At 37.4% G+C, this 15,936-nt stretch overlaps 1 protein-coding gene across 1 annotated transcript; it reads left to right on the forward strand.

Moving 5' to 3' along the window:
• Positions 1-9,077: 9,077 nt before the first annotated feature.
• On the forward strand, positions 9,078-10,064 carry CCDC54 (coiled-coil domain containing 54; the record flags this gene model as incomplete). Its single annotated transcript, XM_081302397.1, has 1 exon — positions 9,078-10,064. The coding sequence occupies one exon, from the start codon at positions 9,078-9,080 to the stop codon at positions 10,062-10,064; it is 987 nt and encodes a 328-aa protein (XP_081158523.1).
• Between the last annotated feature and the right edge of the window lie 5,872 nt (positions 10,065-15,936).

Here is a 15,936-nt window from a genome sequence, read left to right on the forward strand (position 1 = left end):
AGTGACCAGTGGCTTGTATCATGCTAGGCACAGTGAAGAACTAAGCAAATAGGACCCCTGACTCCATGGTGTGTGCAGCCTGGAAGATTCTTCTCACATTCATCTGTCCAGATCTCATTCCTGGAAACAATCCTGAACCACTATATTCCATGGAGGTCTCCCCCCTTTGAGTCCCCCAAATTAACTGCCTTCACTCAGCTCTTAACATATTTTAAGCTCTTAAACTAAACCATCCAAAGGGTCTAGTCCCCTTAAAAGCAAAACACACATAAACTAATAACAGGAGCTGAATAATTCTTGTTCCTCCTCTCTTACTGTCAGGATTTTAACCTGGGGAATAATTTACAGTGTCCACAACTGGCTTCAGGGGAGATCTATGAATCCTCTGAAATTATGCGCAAATTTGTATGTATATGCTGTTTCCTGAGAAAGTATGCAAAGCTTTCATCAGATTCTTCGTCAGAGCCCAAAATGTACAGATCCTCTGTTTTATGTAACTATGTCACTTTCTTAATCATTAAAATGAGTCTGGGCATTCATTTTACTTCAGCTCTACTTTCTAAAAATAAAGAATATGATTTCCAGGAAAAAGTTCCTTTTCTTTCTTTTTTTTTTTAAGAGTGCCATTAAGGGCTGGGTTGTGGCTCAGCAGTAGAGTGCTTGCCTAGCATATGTGAGGCGCTGGGTTCAATCCTCAGCACCACATGAAAATAAATAAATAAAAGTATTGTGTCCAACTACAACTAAAAACAAAAATTTTTTTAAAGTGTGTCATTAAAAAATTGAAATGTTAAATCCAATGGAGGTTGTGATAGAAATTTTTATGTACCTTAAGATGTAAATTGCCCAAGAGTTTAAGCCAACTTGATATCCTTTTATAGCATATCATGAAGGAGAAACTTGGGCACCTCACGAGAATAAGTGGTAATTAATTCTCACAAGTTCCAGTGAGAATCATAGCCATTAATGCCTAAGACTGAAGCTGAGATTTTGAAATAAGTGTTTAATAGAACTGTCTTGTTGTTCTACATTTCTCTTTTTTGATTATTATATTACTTCAAGACTAGAAGAAAAGGATTCAAATTTCCAGAAAGAGATGGACATCCCCCCCAAAAAAAGAAAGGAAAGAAAGACAAATTCTCCATAATTTATAGTTAAACATCCCTAGACACTTTTTACATTCTAGTGGGCTTTTGGCTTTCTAGAAACAGTTGCAGTAGCAATACACATTCCTAGGGAGAGCCTTCAATAAACATTTAAAACAATAAATAAATACTTTTCCCCTTAGATCATAGTTGCAAAAGCCTAGGTACAGAAGGAAGAAAAAAAAGAAGAAAACTTCATTTATGACTGCCTTTGGATATACCTATTTTGTAGGTAATCAGCATGCATAAGGAGAAAGAACACATTTGGCAAACCCAAAGGCATATAGGAGAAAGGATTCAGGTAGTTTATGTTGTTGTTGTTGTTATTATTATTATTATTATTATTATTATTTATAGATGGACACAATACCTTTTTATTTTGTTTTATTTTATTTTTATGTGGTGCTGATTATCGAACCCAGTGCTTCACATGTGCTAGGCAGATGCTCTACCACTGAGCAATAAGCCCATCCCCAAATGCAGGTAGCTTTAAACAAAAAAAGGAGAGCATTGTAAGATCAAGATAACACAGCAGAAACCATGCATAATAATAACAGTTTATAGTTCCTATAGAAGAGGTGTAATACAAATTTAAAAATAGATGTAATATGAATGTTTATAGAAGCTCAATTCACAATAGCTAAGCTATAGAACCTATGTGCCCTTTGATAGATGAGTGGATAAAGAAAATGTGGTACATGTACACAATGAAATATTACTAAGCCATAAAGAAGAATGAAATTATGGCCTTTGCTGGTAAATAAATGGAACTAGATACTATCATGCTACATAAAATAAGCCAATCCCCAAAACCAAAGGCTGAATATTCTCTCTGATATGCAGATGCTAACACAAAATAAGGGAGAGGGTGGATAAAAGTTCACTGGATTAGAGAAAGGAGAATGAAGGGAAGGAGGGGAGATGGGAATAGGAAAGACAGTAGAATAAATCAGACATAACTTTGCTATGTTCATATATGAACACATGATCAGTGTAACTCCACATCATGTACAACCACAAGAATAGGCAGTTATACTCCTTGTATGTGTAATATGTCAAAATACATTCTACTGTCATGTATAACTAAAGAAGAACAAATAAAAATTTTAAAAAATAAAAATTAGATGTAATAAACATTTTCATGTTAATCCTTGTGAGCCCCTTCAGTATCAGCACATGCATTATTGCTGTTCTCATTGCATAGATGGAATGGGATGGAAAATGTCATGCCCTCGATAGAGAACACAGCAACAACTGAAGGAAAAACACTGCCACGGGATCAGTACACATTTACTTCACTGAGATACTAGTGCAAATTCAGTTGGAAAGGAAAATAGCACAATAATCGAAGTTTGCCAAGGTGAACACTATTTAGAAAAGTCAGTACAATGTTTTACACTATAATCTTTTAAATTTCAGAATAAAAAAGAAGGCAGCTTCTTGGATTTTGTAGCCCAAAGTACTGTAAAGTATGGTGGTCACTGAAAAGCCAAACACTAGAAGAGAAGTTCTCTTAAAATTAAGTCCATATTAACATAATAACATGCCAGATAAAATACTACACAGTATTCCATAGCTAGAATGGGTAAATTAGGGCTGGGGACATAGCTCAGTGGTAAAATGCTTGCCTGGCATATACAGGACTTTGGGTTAGATCCCTGGAAGAAAAAGATGGGGAGAAGAGTAATGTTTTATACTTAATAATTTATGGATTTATTTACATTTTAAGCCCCCATTTTCTATGTGGTTACTATTCCGTGTCATTTAATTTTTGTCATTTAAGTACCATGTAATTCAGAAACAAGACAAAGTTGACAGTGCTGCACTCATCATATACTGGTTTCCCCTAAAAAGGTATGCTAAACAATAAAAATTCAGCGAAACACAGGCGCTTAAATAGACCTTTTCACTACATTGATTCACCAACAGCATTGAAGGAAAGAGGTGAATGGTTGTGTGAAAACACTTCTCTTTCACTTTCTCTTCCTTTTCCCAGCCATTTATTTTTATTACTACATAAATTGTGCACATCAGGACTTATAAAGGACTGTAAGAAGAGCGTCAATCATAAGCTAACGGGAGCAGAGGTTTACAGGAAATATTTGAGAAGGGAAACCAAAAGGTGAAGTTGAGAATTACAGAAACCAGGCAACCTCATATGATATATTACCAGAGAGAGCCAAGCATAACAGAAAGAACTGGAGGAAGATGACAGGGAGGAGAGATTACATAAAATACTAATGTGCCCCAGGGCTCTGGAACTAAATGGTGAAGGGTACATTTAGATAAGCTCGAGAGAGATCATTTTAAATTTAGAGTTCAGAGTATAAGATGACATAAATATAGAGATAAGTAACTGGGTACCTAAATGTATGACAAATGTATTCCCAGGCAATTCCACAGGGGCTAGGAGAAAATACTGATTACTTGTGGTTCTCTAGAGGCCTAAAAGACTTAATATGCTGCACAGGGGGAAGTATGCTATGTATCAGTCACCTCTAGGATCAATGCATTAACATCAGCCCTGTTACCAACGTTTCTGGGCTCTCTCTATTATCCATGCCATTGCTGTTTCCAGGTGCATAATTACCTTCATCTCCCTGATCTCAAATTACCTCTCCTGATACTTAACTGCTTCAGGTCTTTGGGGAAGTAATTATTAAATCCCTATCCTGAAATTGCTAAATGATCCCCCCCAGAATGCGAGAAAAGTTATTCCCCTCATGAGGAAAGCAATATATTTCCTACCACCCATAGAAATAGGCTCAGAAGAGACCTAATGGACATCTTGACAATTATCCATGGGGGCATTCATTCATTCATTGGAGAAAGATTTACTAAGTATCAACCTATGTCAGGATTTGTGACAGTGGAAGCACCGAAGCAAGTCTTCTACTCAAGAAGAGACTCAGAGGTTAGAGGGGAGTTAGGCTCACCAACAATGACAACCTGATATGTAAGTCACTGCTAGGTAGAGACTAAGAACCAGTTGGGAGCGCTGGTGAGACAACAAAGAGAATCCGAACAAGCAGAACAAGGAAAGCAGTGTGGATGATACTCCCTCTAGAAGATGGGGTGAAGTTTGCCAAGGATATAAATGGCGGGGGGGGGGGGAGCTTTCTAGAAAGAGACCATACAATTTTAGTCATAGTGGAAAAGTAAGTTGTCATTACCAAATACTATGTTAACATTCCCTAGTTTCTTTGAGAGTGTTCACCAATTTTTGGTTTCATATGATTTTAACATGTCTTCACTGACATGACACCACAGAGCACACATGGACCTCTCATGTACCCAAGTGTCACTCCAACCAGGTTGCCTTGTCAGTGTCCCTGGCCACAGCACTTCCCTCACCTATCTTCGCTACCTCAGACCCTGCCCGCCTTTCAAATACTGCCTCTGCTTTCCTCTCATTCCTGGTCTTCGTCCAGTAAAACAGCTCTGGTTTTGATCCAATTCTCTATATTTCTCATGGAAAAAAAAAAAAAAAAAGAAAGCAAAGTAGAAGATGGCTTCACCTTCGGACCCTTCCCAAATACTTTGCTTGTGTAACAGCAGATTGAAACTAATTAATACATTCTAATCTCCTTGGGTCAGCTACTCTGATCAAATTGAAAAAGGACTTCCTGTTTCCTGTTTTAATCCTGTTTTATCCCATCCTGCAAGTGACAGATAATATTCAGGTGTTGCAGGGGCTGGGATAGGGGCAGTAGGTTCTTATGAACCTGTTCCTCAAATTTGGTGGGGAAATTAAAGACTCAATAACTTTTCACAGTTGCCACCATGAAGGGCACACGAGGAATAGCAGATAACTAAGGTGTAACATGAAGATTCCAAAGTGCCCAATTGCTGGCAGGATCCCTGTAACTATCCTTTCTCTCCCACTCCAGAAAACATATTAAAAAGGAATGTAAATTAGGGTGCCTTTTATACAGATAATATGGACTCTATCATAATTAATTTACAGTTCGTGTACCCAAACACAGCAGTGTCGAGTAATAAATATTATTTACTATTAGAGCTGTCTCTGTGGAGGTTATTCCACACCGTCTGCCTGACACCCTGGCTGGCTGAGAAGCTGAACCAGGAGACAGAGTGCCTGTTTGGCCTTGTCAGCGGCAGCCGGGTGTCTCCAATCAAGATGCTCAATCATTATATTGAACAGTGAGCAACCGCTGCATGTCTTGGTCATGTTAAGAGAGAGAAAAGCACAGCAAGAGATGGCAACAGTGAGCTGAGTTGGAACTCTGAGCCATTTCCTTCTTTCATTTGCAGGAGGGAAGTGAGGAGGGGGTGGTTACAGAGGAGGAGGAAAGGGGTTTACAAATACTGAGCACTCTAATCTTCAGAACTACTCTGCCAACGAGGTGCTGCTATTATCCTATTCTCCAGGCACATGTGAGGTTAACAGCATGCTGAAGGCAGAGTCAGTCATGGGCCAGATTCATGCTCCAACCACTATAGCTCCAAATACCTTTCTCCAGTGAGCTGGGCTCTGGGAGAACATTTTTCCTCAGGCAGTCTCCCACTAAGCTCCAATCTAGCATGGTATTTTATTCCCAAATGTCTCCCTGGCAGCGACCCTAAGAGGGGAAGTCAGCTCATTTCCCATTGTTCATTCACTTTTTGACTGCCTTTGCAATTTCACCCAGGCTTAGATCCTCCCACGACAGCTTCTAACTAACAAATCCCAGTGGACTGGGCTCCCTTCAAAAACACCAACTAGCAAGACCTGCAGCTAGAAACTCAGAAGGGTTGGTGTTAACCTTCTCTCCTTTCATACACCAATTGATTCTAATCTATGAAATATGATTTGTCATGAGCTTTGTAATGTTGTGAACATCCAATAAAAAAAAAAAGAAGGGTTGGTGTTGGTATCAAACCTACAAGATTAATTTGTATTATAAAATAATCAGAATGATTTGGGTTGTGAACTTTTAAATGATTTTTTTTTATTCCAGTTGTTTATACTATTACTATAGTAAGGCAAGAATAAGCTCTAATGTGCATTCTAACTTATGAATTAGACTAATTCAGCTCCCAAAGATGTTATGAATTTCTGCATCAAATGGTTCTGGTAAATAAAATAAACAGCTAAAGCTTTAGTTTTCTTATATTGCTAAACAAATAAAGTTTCAATAAAATGAAGCCTTTTATAAATACATAGTGTGCTTTTAAGACTAAAAAAAAATGTCCATCTCTTCCTGGGTTGTGACAAATATATTTTTTAATCACAATTGTGTGGCAGTAGAAGTAAAAATGTGGACTCTAGACCTAGAATGTAAGAATGTAAGATCTGGCTCTGCCCATTTTTTAGATATATTCCCATAGGAGAGTTACTTGATGTCTCTGAACTTCAGTTAAATAAGGCGATATATGTAATAGTGTCTGGTAGATGCCCAATAAGACTGGCTGTTATTAATCTGGAGGGAGTAATTACTACAAGCAATCTCTCTAATTTAATTGGGAATTCTTATGAAGTAAAAATACCTAATCTACAAAGCTCCTCCAAATGTACTGAAATATTAATAGTACTAAATTTAACAATTAATGAAGATGATATAGTACATTTCAGAGACATTTAATTAAATATTTATTGTTTCAATCTTGCAGGTTTCTTTTAGTATTCTGAGCACTGCTTTTTTTTTTTCTTTCTGCTCTCAAGTCATTTTATTGGAAACTTCACAAGCCCTAAGCACTGTGTCTGTGGAGCCTGATGGATACAATGGTCTTGGCCCAGGTAAATGGAACAGCTCTGAAAGAGAACCTTTCTGGCCCTGAGTACCATTCCTGTAGTAGCCAGCCTCCTGCAGAACATTTTTCCTCAGCAAGATTTTGGAAAGGTTTCTGAACATTTTGGAAAGGTTACTAAATAGCAATTCAAAGATAGGAGAGTAAAGTAAAATCCCAGATAGTGTTGACGAGCCAAAATTCATAAATTACTTTTGGCCAAGTTCAGAGTTCATACCAAAACCTGGGCCAAAACTCACCGTGCAATTTGGCACAAATAAGAGAATTAATAGTCATTTAGTAGAAGATTAGAACTGGCACCAATCCAAAAAAAAAAAAAAAATTAAATCCTCTTGAATAGAAAAGTACTACTCCATTGAGAGACATACAGGTATCATGTCATTTTAATTCCAAAATGTTCATAGGCTTAATTTAATAAAATTAAGCCTTTACTTCAATATATAAAATTGGGTAAGTATTATTTAGTATTTCAACAGGTTTTGATTTTAAGGACTGCTATTTAGAAAAACCTATAAAAAGACACATGAGAAATGTATGATGTTATTTTTAATCTCTAAGGTAGTGGTTCTCAAAGTGTAACATATAGCGGACAAAACTATTTTTAACTAATACCAGGATATTATTTGTCTTTTTAATTTGCATTTTAAAAAGTCCACTGCAAAAGCAACAATGGATAAAATTGATGATACCTTGGCAAAAACCAAGGAAGTGGCCAATAAAAATTGTATTCTCCACCACTCAAACAGAAAAAATACAAGAAAACATTTTTTACTCAAGATGCTCTTGATTAAGTAGTAAAAAAAAAAAAGATCTTAAATCTCAATTCTTTAATACATCTTTTTTATAGTATATATGATATAATGGGAAGCATGAATAAAGTACTTTTGCTCTTTTGCTGCTTTCCCAAAGTATAATGGCTATCCAGAGAAAAAGTACTTATTTCAGTTACAAACTGAACTAGCCATTTTTTCATGAAGGACCTTTATGGTTGGGGAAAAAAAATAGCTGGCAACAAACAATAGTATTCAGATTTCAGCATTTGGCAAGCATTTTGCACAAAATTGAAGTAGAGAGCCTATCACTTCAAGGAAAACAGCACACTTTATAAAATTGAAGCTTCTGAGCCAAAATTAGAATTTTGGAAAATCTATATCTGCTACCATAAGCTTGAACTCTTCCTAATACTCAAAGACTGCTTTTTGCTTATAATTTACTTTTAATTATAATTAAAATGTTAATCTATTTAAAATTTAACTTTATACTCTTTTCTATATTTTTACTGATACATGATAATTACATATAATAGTGGGGTTGGATGTTACATATTTGTATGTACACAGGATATGGCAATATGATTTGGTCAATATCATTCTTCAATATTTTCCATTTCCTCACTCAGACTTTTCTGGAGAGACTAACTAGTAACAAATTATTATTTGTCGAATTTTGGTGGAATAGCAAAGAATAATATCCTCGATTATCTGAAAAGACTGGTAAGATACTCTTTCCCCTTTCAATTTACATATCTCCAGAGGCCATTTTGTTTTCATACACTTAACCAAAACATATCACAAATGAAAAAACAGGTAGGAGACTGTAGGTATCATCTATAAATCCAGGCATTTTAAACATTTACAGATATGTAAAGCAATAAGTCACTTTTCTCATTTTTTCTGTAGAAAACTATTATTTTTTCACAAAAATATGTCATATAGATTAGTATTCAATCATTTTTTAAAAATTAATTAAGGCTTTCTTGGTTTTAATTTGTAATGTTTAATATCAATTGCTATGACTCACATTAAGAAAAACTCTATGGTCCTCAATAATTTTTACAAGTGAAAAAAGAGTTCTGTGACAAAATATTGAGAACCACTGTAATATGCTTAAATAAGTTCTAAGCCAGCAGACATTGTGACATCAAGCATCAGGCCAATTATTACCCCTGGAAGGATTCCATGCAGCTGACCATTATTTCACAGAATTCTCCAGTTGGGCCACCTATGAAGAAGCTAACAACTAAGAGTACCCGTTGTTGCCTTGGCTGTTCTCAATAGAGCTTTCTATGCAGCTACCAGGAAAGAAATCCAGCAAATAGCAAAAGAAGGTCATTTCATTCTGACACTACGTCTTCCTGCGATCACATTTCCCAATACCTTGCATCTTATTTCGCAATGAAAGATGTACAGATTTCATACCCAAAGGGCAAAAGCGGCTGCTGGACATATGTGGACTTCAAATCTCTGCAAGATCAGAAAATCTCTTAAAAATGTTTACCAAAAACGTAAGATCCAGCGCCCAGATTCAACTAGATATCCAACAATGACTTCCTGTGGTGGTGATCAACATGATGTCAGTTTGGATGAAGAAATGAACCTTACAGTAATGCTGCAAGATATTAAAATTTCCCAAATTGAACTCCTCGGCCAAATGACCGATATTGTCAGTGCAGTATCAAAAATCCAGGAAAAGATTGACCATTATCAGAAGCAGATGGAGGTCCTAGAAACCAGGATGACTGTTAATGAAGACAAACAAGACACAGCCACCAAAGATATCCTCTCTATGAAAAAAGACATTGATGCTTTAAAGAAGAAGGTTTCAGAGCTGGAAAACCAGAGTTCTTGCCCCAGCACACATTGTTTAGAAGTCCTGAAGGGAGAAAGAGGTAAAGAAATCATAGAATTGCTTCATAAATACATACAATCAGAAACTTCAAAGAATACGTCAGCGTCCAAAGATTCTGAAATCTCTCCAGCAGAACCAGAGAAAATGCCCAGTTATCCAGAGCCCACTGGTCATCTTGAGGAAAAACCAGTTTCTCCTCAAATTGAAACTCTGAAGGAGAGTAACATAAAAACGGCATCGAGAAGCTTAAAAAAGGCAAGGTCAAGTATTTATATTTACCCAGACTTTGGAACATGGATCAAGCTAACTTTTGTTCATGGAGGAAAGTGGAGGTTTTTCCTTAGTGCTACCAAGTTAGAAGAGTTCATCCAGTGGCTTCTTTCTAGGCCAGTCATCTTTCCTGAGGAACCACAGATCATTCCCAAGAGAGACTGTTCACTCACTGGACCAATTACAAGCTTGACCACAATCTGTCTCTCTGTTTTCAACTACATTTACTGCCTTTTTGGTTCCTCAAAAGAGGAAGTAACTCGACTATAGGGTTATTCTCCACTTTGCTTGGTACCAAATAAATGTAACCTGGTTGCTCCAAGCAAACACATATTGTTGTGGTGGCTGTGAATTCCTTTGTAGTTTGCTCCCTGTGGTCCCACGATCTGCAAAGTTTGAGTACGTCTACAGTAAGTGCAGGCGAATCATCCCCTTGGACTGCTGTGATCCACTTTCTATCAATGTCTTGCTTTCTCAAAGGCAATCCGTAAGGACTTCTCTTGTGTCCATTTTCATAGATTACTGCAAGCAGAGAATAAAGGGAGGCAAAAGGAAATGGGAAACCGCTTGGGAGCCCCCAAGTCAGTTGTCTACACCCTTTATAGATAAAATTTGTGATACAAGAGACATACTCTAAGGACAAATCTTTCAAAGACATAAAGTAAAAAGGGACCTGTTGTCAAGGCTATTAGTTAGCACTGTAAAAATGAAGGAGATCAAAAGGCCAGGTTATTACAAGGAAAATATTAATTACAAAAAAAAAATGGGCTTTCCTTTCAACCTCAGCGTCACCTCTACCAGATAATAGATAAGGAAAAGGCTTCCCTTGCTTCCAGGTAATTCTTATATTTTCACAAAAGAAGACAAATGCTGTCATGTCCTGTATGTTTGATACAAGAGAAAAAAGAAAGATCTAAGGAGGGATTTTTTTTTAACTAAATTAAATCTTGACAGTAAAAGACCATAACTCCTATACAACAAAGGCATATTTTTGTATAAACCATATAATCAGAGTAGACTTCATTTTTAGACATAATAGAAGGTTGCCATGTACTGACTGTAAGTTCTCCAAATATCATACCAAAAAACTAAAATTTTCTTTCACAGCTTAAATCAGTGAATGAAATCTACCAATAGTCATTCCTTTGGGGGTCCAACGTTGTTAAACTACAAGTGTTCTTTGTAAGTGTACTACTTTTAATTATTATTAGCTAACATTTTGAAAGGTGGGCTTTGGAAAGTAGCTAAGAGCCATCCAGTTCCAAAAAAAGAAAGAATCTCACCTGGGTACAGTAAAAACTAGGGCAGACATATGATAAGACACAACTTGGTCTGTTGCCTGAGTCACCGTAATTGTACACCACATTGCTTTCAATTATAAATACATTTTATTTGATCCCTCTTTACAAATATACAGATATGATGTGTACACAATTGCTTTTAAGATATGTCAATTTGCAATATACCTAATAAAAGCCAGGGTATATATTAGATGGGTTTGTTCTAATGAGATAACTGTGCTTACCATGTAACCTATGATTATTCTGGTAATGGCATTAGTGATCTCTATGTATATGTTCATAGATGCCCTAAGGAACAGCTAGATCCCTACTTGAGCACACTGAGTGTGAGTCTCACAGGGCGAGAGTAACCAGGGAATGGAAGTCCTGACAGAACAATGGCATCACAAATCCTTCTGGAAGAGGAAACAAAGTGACTCAGCTGATGTTCATGGGGTCATCTGAGCCTTTGTGTATTAGTTTATGTTTTTACCCTTCTCCTTTCACATGGCCCCTTCCCCTGCCACTAAGTTTCAAGAAGGACAAACAGTTTAGGAAGAGAACATAGGCCTGGGGATCACACGAGGTGCATCTTGAACTTCAATTCTAAATCCTACATTTGTAAATTCTATTATTTAATCTCAGCTAGGTGTATTCTCTCATCTGTAAAAAGGGAATTATGTTAATTTAGTAAATTTTTTTTCAAGAGGTTGTGGAGGACAAGAGAACAGTAGAAGACATTCCCTAACTTAGATACACAGCATTGAATGGGATAGATAAAACATGTCCCCAAAAACCCTGATGCATGGCAGATGGGTTGGGCAGCTGAGAGCCAGGTAATAAGTACCCCCAGTGTCAGAGAAGAAAGGGGGTTGAGGCTTGCTGTAAGGAGGTAAGGTAAGGAGGAGATGGCGAGGGCAATGTGGCAGGAAGAAGGGACGACAAACACGTGCACAGGAGTAAGGGCGGATGGGGAGCATGGGAAATGAAAGCCACCAAGCGTTCTAGACATGCATAGTACTGACCGGCTATTATTTCAAACCTTATATGAATCTCATTTTTCTCTTCAGGAATTTCCACCACGTTCTTTTCTTTAAAAATTTTTTTTAGTTGTAGATGGACAGAATGTCTTTATTTTATTTATTTACTTTTATGTGGTGCTGAGGATCGAACCCAGTGCCTCACACCCACTGAGCTACAACCGTAGCCCCCCAACATGTTCATTTTAACCTGTTTTTTACCCAGAGGGAAAGAAGGTGACTACATGATTTTCTCATGATCTCAAACTTTTTTTCTTTTTGTCGGATCTTTCCTTTAGCTCTTTCTTTTCTTTTTTTTTTTTAAATACATGACAGTAGAATGCATTACAATTCTTATTACATTACAGAGCACAATTTTTTCATATCTCTGGTTGCATACAAAGTACATACACACCAATTCGTGTCTTCATACATATACTTTGGATAATAATGTCCATCACGTTCCACCATCATTTCTAATCCCATGCCCCCTCCCTTCCCCTCTCATCCCTCTGTCTTATCTAGAGTTCATCTATTCCTCCCATGCTCCCCCACCCTACCCCACTATGAATCAACCTCCTTATATCAGAGAAAATATTCGGCATTTGTTTTTTGGGGGGATTGGCTAACTTCACTTACCATTATCTTCTCTAACTCCATCCATTTACCTGCAAATGCCATGATTTTATTCTCTTTTATTGCTGAGTAATATTCCATTATATATATACCACATTTCTTTTATCAATTGATCTATTGAAGGGCATCTAGGTTGATTCCACAGTTTAGCTATTGTGAATTGTGCTTCTCTGTTTGTCCTGTTTATGCATTAAGTTCCCTGTGAGGAAAGGGAGGATTTTGCTTTTGAGCCATTTATTATTATTACCCTAACAAGATCTCACATAACTTGTTAAAATTATAATTGAGCTTATAATATGAGCAAATCACTTTTCCCATGCCTTGCTTTCCAATACACCTACCTCTCACCTCCTGCCTCAGAGGAAGTGGTGTGTCTCTTGCCCAGTTGCTCTTCCAGTGGTTTACAGTATCTTCCTTAGGTATTCTTCTTTATTCCATCTTACCACTTTTCAAATAATTCTCTATTCAACTTTCCAGAAACATCCACCTGATTGCCTAGTCCTTGTTTCCCCTCTTCGCTTGCCAATTTCCTGCCGTCCTTTTTGAATAGGAGGCCCACAGTCCCTGCCCCTGTGTCCATCTTCTTCTCTCCCATTCTCTCCACAGTTGACAGGATCATGTCTTCCTAACAATGCTGTCTTTGGTTCTCTCCCTCTCTTGCAGATCCTCCTCAGTTTTCTTAGATGATTCCTCTGCCACTAATCTTCCCTTAAAATATTTGATACTTTGATTTAATGGCTCTCAACTCAAAGGACTTCTAATCCAGCCTCTCCTGGGACCCTCTGAGATTTTGATCTAAATGATCACTCATCTTCTCCACTTGGATGTCTATGAAAAAAGTGTATATAAATATAATTAGACGAATGTCTGTTATGTATAAGTCAAACATGAAAAACATTGTACGTTCACCAAAACATCTCAAATCATTGTTGTTGCTTTAAAATAGAGCATATTGATTGGGGAGACAACACTAAGTAGTGTTCAGAATTAGGACTTTCATCTCAGAACAGACTGTAGCATATGTTCACTTACTTGCTCAACATATATAATGTGGGCACTCTCCTAGTGGTTGAGTGTACAATGATGAAGCTCATAACTATGTGAATATGGCAAACTCCTTGAGCCTAGTGTTCGTCCGTTTTCTCAACTCTTAAGAATAATTGATGTCCTAAGACTTCTGCATGATGAAATGGAACCATTTGTATAATCTGCCCAGAACAGTTCCTGATTTAGTAGACACTTAACAAACAGTGGTCATTTCCTTGCCTCTCTAACTAAACGAAAGGGTGTTATAGGAGTGTTAATAGGAGGCATAAAGATGAACAGAACAGAAGCCCTGCCTCAAAGAGCTCCCACTGGGACTGTGCCTCCTTTTATCAACCAGAAAGGATGCCGGACAAATAATGAACAAAGTGACAAACTGAATACAAAAGCTCCAAACCAACTCTTGACTCCCTTATCCAAAGATAGTATGATATTCGAATAAGACAGGGTGTGAATCTTTCCTCTTGGTCTGGGCATTCAACCAATATTCCATCATCACCAACATTTAATTGCACACTGTATAAATAAGCAACAAAGAAAAGGACTTAGAAGAAGAGAGGCTGAGTTTAAGATAAATAATTTAGTTCTGTTAGGAATACTTGCTTCAATAGACATAGTCACCAAGAGCATTCTGTTTATTTAAAAACAACATTCATCAACATTTATTGAAATCTGACTCTATGCCAGGAACTAGCTGAGCTAGGTGTGAACAAATAGAGATGAAAAGACACCAGTCCTATCCTGAAGGAACATTCTTTTAAATGATGTTCTTTCCAATTGCCAATGTTGGCCTGTTATTTGGATTTGGAACTTAAAAACCCACATACCTCATGTAAAACAGTATTTTCATAGGACACAATTCAAGACCCATGTAGGAAAAAAAAAATTGCTATTCCTAAAAGCTAATGTTTGAAGTCACATATATTCAACTTTGTCCATATTTGTCCTATATTGTCCTATATACTCTTCCAAAATGCAAATTGTCCCCAGTGTATCAACATATTATGCTCTGAAACTTCATATGTTTATCCTTGGTTTAAAGTTCGTAATGCATATCACAAAGAAATAGCATTAGTGTTGGGTTCTTGCCAACCTGTAAAAGAAGACTGAACAATAGTGCACCTGAGGTAATGGTATTAAGGAAACTACAGAGCCAAATTTCTGTTCTTTCCCATGCCAAAGTCTGTCTGGGAACGTAGAGCAGTAGTACTGACAGCTGGATCAGGTTTTCAGCTCTCCTTGCTCTGTCTTATATCTTATGGTGGAGTAAACACTTCACACATTGATGGTTCTAGTAGAAGATACTTTGGAGATCAAGAGACACAGACAGGAACTAAGTTTGGGGCCAAGGTAGGAAATCTAGAAATGGGAAGCTAAAGTGGGGGGATTTGGGAGTGAGAAAGGAGACAAGGGTTTCAGTGGATGCTAAGAATATCCAGGGAATAAGGACTAAAGTAGGGTCCAAGTCTCTCACCATGATGAAGAATTGAAGGCTAGATACAAGAAAGAGAATTTGTGCAAATGTATGCATGCAATAAATAATGCAAGAAACAGAAGAAATAGGGTAGGAGCAAAAATTGCAGATTTTGCTCCCTAGTTTATCTTTTGGAATACAATCTTGTGTTAGTCATATTTCTACTGCTGTGACAAATGACCTGAGATAATCAACCTAAAGGAGAAAAGGTTTATGTTGGCTTATGGTTTCAGACATTTCATAGTCACTTGGCCCTAGGACTTTTGGGCCTGTGGCAAGGCAGTACTTCATGGAGGGAAGCACATAGTGGAGCAAAGCTGCTCACCTCATGGCAGCCAGAAAACAAAAAGAGAGAGTAAGGGGCTGGGTCCCAACTTCCCCTTCAAGGAACACTCCAATGACCTGACTTCCTTTCACTGGCCCTGCATCCTAAAGTCTCCACCTCCTTCCGATAACACCATAGGCTGGAGAATGAGCCTTCAACATGTGAGTCTTTGGGGGACACTTAAGATGCAAACCATAACAAATCTATTTAGAAAACAATTATGTGTGAGAAACATGAATCTCCCAGCCTTTTCGAGCTGTTAGATATGTGGCAGAAGGTGTTGGTGGAGCAGGGCAATGGTGGGACCCAAGGAAAATGTAGGCAGAGGAATATGACTCTAGTGGGACTTCAAAGCTTCAGCAAG

The sequence above is a fragment of the Spermophilus citellus genome, assembly GCF_964194105.1.
Source record: "Spermophilus citellus genome assembly, chromosome: 7".
Taxonomy (NCBI): Eukaryota; Metazoa; Chordata; class Mammalia; order Rodentia; family Sciuridae; genus Spermophilus; species Spermophilus citellus.